Source organism: Wasmannia auropunctata, unplaced genomic scaffold (assembly GCF_000956235.1).
Source record: "Wasmannia auropunctata unplaced genomic scaffold, wasmannia.A_1.0 LD314031.1, whole genome shotgun sequence".
NCBI classification, from domain to species: domain Eukaryota; kingdom Metazoa; phylum Arthropoda; class Insecta; order Hymenoptera; family Formicidae; genus Wasmannia; species Wasmannia auropunctata.
This window is the reverse complement of record NW_012048859.1, coordinates 1-7,374: the sequence shown is the minus strand read 5'-3', so window position 1 is coordinate 7,374 and position 7,374 is coordinate 1. Positions and strand designations below refer to the sequence as shown.

At 29.6% G+C, this 7,374-nt stretch overlaps 1 protein-coding gene across 1 annotated transcript; it reads left to right on the top strand.

Moving 5' to 3' along the window:
- The first annotated feature begins 1,638 nt into the window (after positions 1-1,638).
- On the top strand, positions 1,639-4,254 carry LOC105460889. Its single transcript, XM_011707377.1, has 7 exons — positions 1,639-1,815; positions 2,338-2,432; positions 2,531-2,707; positions 2,863-3,080; positions 3,198-3,418; positions 3,587-3,843; positions 3,919-4,254. The coding sequence occupies exons 1-7, from the start codon at positions 1,660-1,662 to the stop codon at positions 4,124-4,126; spliced, it is 1,332 nt and encodes a 443-aa protein (XP_011705679.1). The 5' UTR covers positions 1,639-1,659; the 3' UTR covers positions 4,127-4,254.
- The last annotated feature ends 3,120 nt before the right edge of the window (positions 4,255-7,374 follow it).

Here is a 7,374-nt window from a genome sequence, read left to right as displayed (position 1 = left end):
GGATCGAGCAACATCCGATGATGAACTTTGCGAAATTAATTGCCCACTTTAAGTCGAGATAGTGAATATAAGAACAATTAGAGAATAGAAATGTAGAATTAAAGCACCCAAAGGAGACTGTATTATACTTTTTATAATTTTGTATTAACAAGAATAGAAACGCGAAGAGCGTGTTCCATTTGTTGGAGAAAAAAAAGGAAATGGATTGGACTTAACGATGATCGTTAAATCCGATGGTTTTTACTCCCACGTCCGTTAATTAAATAATTATTGGAGAATGCGCAAAAGTGCTATTGAGTTAATTAAAACGTATAGAACTAACGAACATTCGAATCGAACTTTATAACGACTGTAATCCCGACCGTCTCGAAGATTTGTCACGGAAACTTAGACTTAAGTTAATTTATGTAAACTTCAGCGAAGAATTATACATATTTAAGATCTTTATGTATTCAATCAAATATAATATACAATTCATGTTTTTTGTATGTCAAAACTAGTCATTCCCTCTTTCATTTAAAGAAAATAAAAATAAAAAGAAAAAAAAATAAAATTTTTAGTATTTAAAAATATATAATATTTAATAAAAAATTATCACTTTTTATATGTATGTCTATATATACGTACATATATGTATAAAATTGTTTATACATATATAGTATATATACAATATATATATATATATATATATATATATGTATATATATATTATTATATTATTATATATTATTATTATTATTATATTTATTTTTCAAAGTTTATGACTGTTTATTTGAATTTTTTTCACTCCAAAAGATTTGATTTTATGTTGCGACAATAAATTTGTTTTATCTGATTTAAATAAGTGGTAATTTTAAATAATAATATGTTAGCTAAATTGTCTTTTTTTATTTACAATCTGTAAAAGTGTAATAGATGTTAGAGATGTACATAATGTGTAATTACTAATTCACTCACAGTGAAACACGTGTATTGATGAACTCGATGGTTACAGTCATTGCATTAGCTTTACCATGTGAAACGAAATCAATTGCCGTCATTTGCCGTCAAAGCCACCGAGCAATTTAGTCGGAAAAAAGGCACATGATTGTCGTGCAAATCATGATAGTGACTAAAATCGATTAACCACGAATAAATGACGTAAGCAAAATATACTGCTGGATATCTTCGGGCTCGATCTACGTTAAAACTATTACAACGCATCGAACATACATTGTATATACCTGTGTACATAATCCAGTAATTTGTAAAATAAATATTTATTTTCATCGTTAAATGGAATGGCTTATCTAGTCAAAGCATATATAAATAATTAATAGATATTGCATTAATGCAATATTAATATATATCCGTTATTTTTTCTTTCTCTTATCTATAAAACGAGTTGCTTCAAATTAAATTCACTCGTGTATAAAAGAATTTCAGAAAGAGATGTTACCTAAAGTAATACAACAAACATCTGATAATCTTATTTATCTTTTTGTTATCTTTTATTACATTGTGGACAATGTAATTAAGGATATGATCATAATTGCCGCAATTATATTACGCATTAAAATAATATACATTGTTGTAAAGCAAGGCACATTACAAAATATCTTTGAGAAACGAGCGTTATTCCCAGTTATACGTCGACGGGTTATTATTGTCCGATTAACCATGAACGGCGTGATTTGGAGCAAGACGCAAAAGACTTTCGTGCCAATTTCCAGCGTGCCGGCGTTTGCCGAAATGCAGCAAGAACGTCTTAGACAAAGTCGAGCATTGGAAACCCATAATTTCCAATTGCAAAACTTAACTCTCACATCTTTTCAGGTATGCCTACATTAAACGTAGATGGCTGAGTTCTTGCACATGTTTTACGGTATCTTTTCAAAAATTAAAATTAGCCTAAGCAAACATTAAAGTTATTTTGGTAATATCCGGTAATTAATAATAAATTAATAATAAATTTCTAATAATAAATTTCCTTAAACCTCTTTAAATTACGGAAAATTTGTATATTCGAAATTATCCATTGCAAAATATTTAAATTTTGTGACATTTTTATATGTAGTTTTAATTTAATTGCAATTTCTAAAAAAATAAAATTAGATAATTATCTGTATTAATAGTAACAATATCAAGTAAAATAAACACAATAAAAAAAATATTGTCGTAATTATAATAATGCAAGAGATAAAAAAATTCTTTTATATTTTTGGAAAAAATTTTAAATTTATTATTCTTAAAAACCTAACATATATCATATAATTAATTGATTTAAATAATTAGAAATTAAGAAATGCAAATTAACAACAAAAATTGGAAGATAATTTCTGTGGATATATATTTTAGGAACCGCGTTTCTTCGAATTTTACGACAATGATACGAAAGTTACAGGACTCTGTGGTGAATTATGGAATCTTCTTTCTGAAAATTTGAACTTTACGTAAGACTAAACTTTAATCAGATCGCAATTTAATATTGTACGAGATTAATTGTCGACAAAGCTAACGGTAAACAATAAAATAAAAAGATAATTCTTAGATTACAGCCGATCAGATCAAATGAAAGCAGCCTGGGTGCGTCACAGAACAAGACAATTTTTGTACGTGGATTATTAGGCGTAATTACGCGTAATGAAACCTTTGCGATACCCAAAGTCGAAACGTATAGTCTTCGACTTTTAGCTACTGATTTTACAATGCCTTTATGGATGAACAAGTATGTTTAAGTGCTCTATTTCACCATAATGTATTTTGAAAGCGTTAAATAAAATACAGAAACAATGCAATTATTGAAGAGAAGACATGTAACCGTAATAAAATTTATTTTTATAAAAATTAGATTGCTATAATAATATTAGAATAATTTTACAGGAATCGATTGTATATTCAACAAGAGATAATACACGACAGCACATGGATGGCAAAAGTGTTTTCCTGGAAAATATGGTGTTTTATGTTGGTTATGTATTTAGTACTGAGTGTATGCAGTTTTTGGTCACAAATTATTTTTGAACGGATCGGAAATAATTGCAGACACTCGTCTATTGGTGAACATATTTTTTACAATTTTGGAATGATCTGCAATCAAAGTATGAATGATTTATGTGATTTTATCCTGTTCCTGTCCTCTAACTGCTAAATTTAAAGCATTGTTAAATTAAAAGCCAATATATCGATTAATTTGAATAACAATTACAATATAATAGGTTACATTCCTGATAATCTTATTGGAAGATCAAAGATAATAGAAGTATCGCTGGGCCTTTTTTGTTCTATAATGTCCATGTCATTTGGAGCTTTGTTATTTCTTTTCATAGCAAAAAGAATTAACATTCTACCGCCATTCAATAATCTGGACTCTATGCTGGCCGATTCTATATATAACGTTGTTTCTTTGAAAGGTTCCGTTGGCCATATAGCTATTACGGTATTATTAAATACTTATAAAATATTGTTTTATGTATATTAGACTAATTGATTAATTTATTAATTTCTGAATTACATCAAGGTTATTCTCGAGTAGTACTTTAGTACCGTCTATGTATATAATACTTACTGTGTGTATATAAATATTAACTATTTTTGACATTTGTAGGCAAGCCCTGAAAATTTTTTTATACGGGTAAGAACTGCGAGACGCTTCGTCATTGCATCAACAGTCGAGGAAATGTTTCAATTGGCATGTAGGAAAGGTAAAAAGAAGAAGTATACCATACTCCAAGGTGAAGACGAATATAAGACAAGAGGTCAGATTAAATGTTATATGACCCCAATTGGAGAATCTTATTTGCGGATGTGGATAGCTTCTGGTATCGTGAAGAATTGTAAATACAAAAGAAGCATCGATCTTGGGTAAAAAAATATTGGCGGCAATTATATCACATATTATGCTTACATACTATGCGAACGAATAATTTTTATGTCTAGGATACTTAAATTAAAAGAAGTTGGATTGTGGAAGGCGTTAACAGAGCGTTGGATGGCGCAGAAACGCGAACGACATGAGAATATGACTATGGAACCGATTGAAATGGATCAAGTTATTTTGATAATTTTAATAATGTGCTGTGGAACAATAATGGCTATTATTATTTTTATAATCGAAAAAATTGTGTATAAGCTCAAATCATTGTGACTACTTTTCTCTAATACTTGTAGCCAAGGGTGTCCGCAGAATTTTTTTTTAGAGGATGGCATGATCCAAGTTTGCATATACTACTCACGAATATATCTTACAGATTTAATTGCAGCGAAATTATACAGCAACTCGCGTTCGGAAACTATTATACTACTATGTATTTATTTCACCAACGCTGTTATTATTACTTAAGTCACAATTAATCCTGTAATAATTGAAATTACAATGACCGAATAACAGAAATATAAATCAAACTTGATTAATTATAAGTTTCATTAAAATTTCAATTGTCTTATATGTTTTTACATATTTTAATTAAATATGTTAACTTTTTAACAGAGTCTCTGCGAATTATATAACTTAATTTTTAGCAGATAATACAAAATAAAACGGAATCACCTAAACCAAAAAAACAATTGTAAAAAAAATCAAATGTCGAAAAATTATCTTAACACGATTTATAAAAATGTATATGGCATATGAATAATTTCTTCTTTGATTAATATACGAAATAAGATATCTGGTCATGATGACAGTAGTGATAATTGAATTTTACTGAACTAATTAGGATCATTAGTAAATTAGACGAATGCGATTATATTGTCTAATATCCATCAAGTCTATCATCTAGCAAAAATGGCTAGAAAAACTAATCCACGTGCTATCGATCCTCAACAATATCGTGACGCCTGTCCATTATACGCGATATCGACCCATTACAGAAAAATAATAAGTCTTATTTTACGGTGTGCGTGGAAACTGCAATCTAACATGTTCTTATTCGCTTGTATCTTACACGAAATCATCGACGCGGAATTAGTCCAACGATAGAAGTTCGCAAGAGATGGCAACTACGCGATTCGTTCTAAAGGTCGCAATTTTTCAGCTCGCGATCTGGGGCTGCTATGCCGTCAATGGGATAATCTGGAGCAAGGAACAGCAGGAATTCGTGCAATTGTTTAGCATCCCGCAATTCGCCGCTCTTCAAAAGGAAAATTTGGCAAAACGTCAGGCGATAGAAATTCAGGATATGAGGGGGGAAATGGTGAAAGCTGTGTATTATGAGGTGCAAACACGCGTGTGCATGATTCTAAAGAGATCAACAGCTTTTTTCCTGCAAAATATTACAAACTTCTCAAAGAGTTTAATAATAAATTTACAGCATTTAGAACAGTTTAATAGGCTTATGATACTGCCAATATGTATAATTTAATAACAATCATGAAAATCCCTTATGCTTACAGGAAAAAAATATGATAATGTATTATGACAATGATACAAAGATCACGGGATATGCCGGTGAAATGTGGAATTTTCTCGCGGATTATCTCAATTTTACGTAAGTTGAAACAAAAAGACTAATATTTTCAAATGCATTGAAGGACAAAAGTTTTTAGATAATAGCACATACATGTTTGGGATTTTGCACTGTGCACTTGTTCACTTCACGACAGAGTTTGTTGATCGTAAGTCGAAGTATTACAATCCTCAGATTCATCCCGATAAAAACCACCGATCGAAATTTCGGTACAAGACTGGAAAATGGTAGTCAAAACGGTATGGGCGGCATGCTCGCGCGAAATGAAGCGCAGATAATCTTGAGAACTGGATTCTATCTAAGTCGCATGGACATCATAGATTATACAACGCCTCTTTGGAAAAGCAAGTAAGCTTATCCATCAACACAGACATAAGTAAATAATAAATTATAATCAAGGAACTATTCATCCATGAATCGATTCGAAATTATTAGAAGACAATATAATTTCCATCTTGCCTTCCTTCTTTTAGTAAGAGTTAGAAATGGGCAAAGAATACTATCATTTACAACTATTATTAATATAACTGTTATTAATAAATTAATATTGTAGGTTTCACATTTATGTACAACCGGAATGGCTGTTCAATAACACATGGGTATATACGCTATTTTCATGGCAAACCTGGTTTTATACAGTATTTTTGTTCATCATCTTAAGTTGCGTCGGCTATTTTCTGCAAAAAGTACCGACGGACAAAGCTAAGTACAAAAGGAAAGGCTCTGCAGATTTTAGTCTAAGCGATCATTTCTTCTATTCGTTCGCCATAATGAGCGCGCGAGGTGCATAATACAATTAAGGAAGAAAATTAAGCAAAATTGTGAAAAGAATAAATATTTGTCAATGTTTATTGTATGAAAAGAATAAAGGAAGATTTTTCGATTAAAAAATTAATCAAATATTCAACAATTGACATAACAATAAGACAAAATAATTTATTTTATAGGCTATGTACCTGACGATTTTTACAACAAGTTCAAGATTTTATCACTATCGAAAAGTATATTCGCATGGCTTGTACTGTTAGCCTTTAGTGCTCATCTTATATATCGTATGACAAATAGAGAATTGATATTGCCGTTTGATGATGTAGATTCTCTTATTACTAATACAAAATATATCCTATTGGTGTTCCGTGGCAGCTTCATCTCCGATTACCTTAAAGTAAACATCGAAATTATTTGCATATATATTTATTGCATATATATTTAATTTTATTACATTAAAAATATTAATTAATTATTAAATAATAGTAATTTATTGATTCATGTTTTGTGCTAAAAGCATGGCAATGATTTCTTCCGTAATGTAGAAAAGTTTACAAACAAATATAGTAAGAAAAAAGTAGGGGAGACCGGGGACAAAAGTTACATTTTAAATTTAAAGTCTTATAACAGTTAAATTATAATATTTACATTTAAAAAAATATATATCTTTAGATGTAGAATTTGTTTAAGTACAAAATTTTCTTGTGTTCAATCTTGTAATGTAACTAAGAAAAAAATTATTACTGTACTTTAAACACTATGAGAAATACTGTTACAAATGTCCCCAGCCCCAGGGACGGTTGTAACAGTAGAGGGGGACAATCGTATTATATTATTTATAGGTAAACATTTAGCTATTTATTAAATTTTATACAATACAATTATTTATAATCATATATGTCAATGTTATATGAATATATATAATATATATTTAATAAAATTAACTATAATAAAATAAAAAGAACAAATCTATATAAAACCGGAAAAAAGCTCTTTTTCTTTCTAATAAGTTAAAATAACATTGTGAAGAAACTTAAATAAAATCAAGCAAATCCGGAGACAATTATAACGCTATAACCGTATCCAGGCATCGATGTTACAATTGTCCCCCAATGATATTTTATAATTCGAAGTAAAGTTTCAGATCGGAAGAGCACAC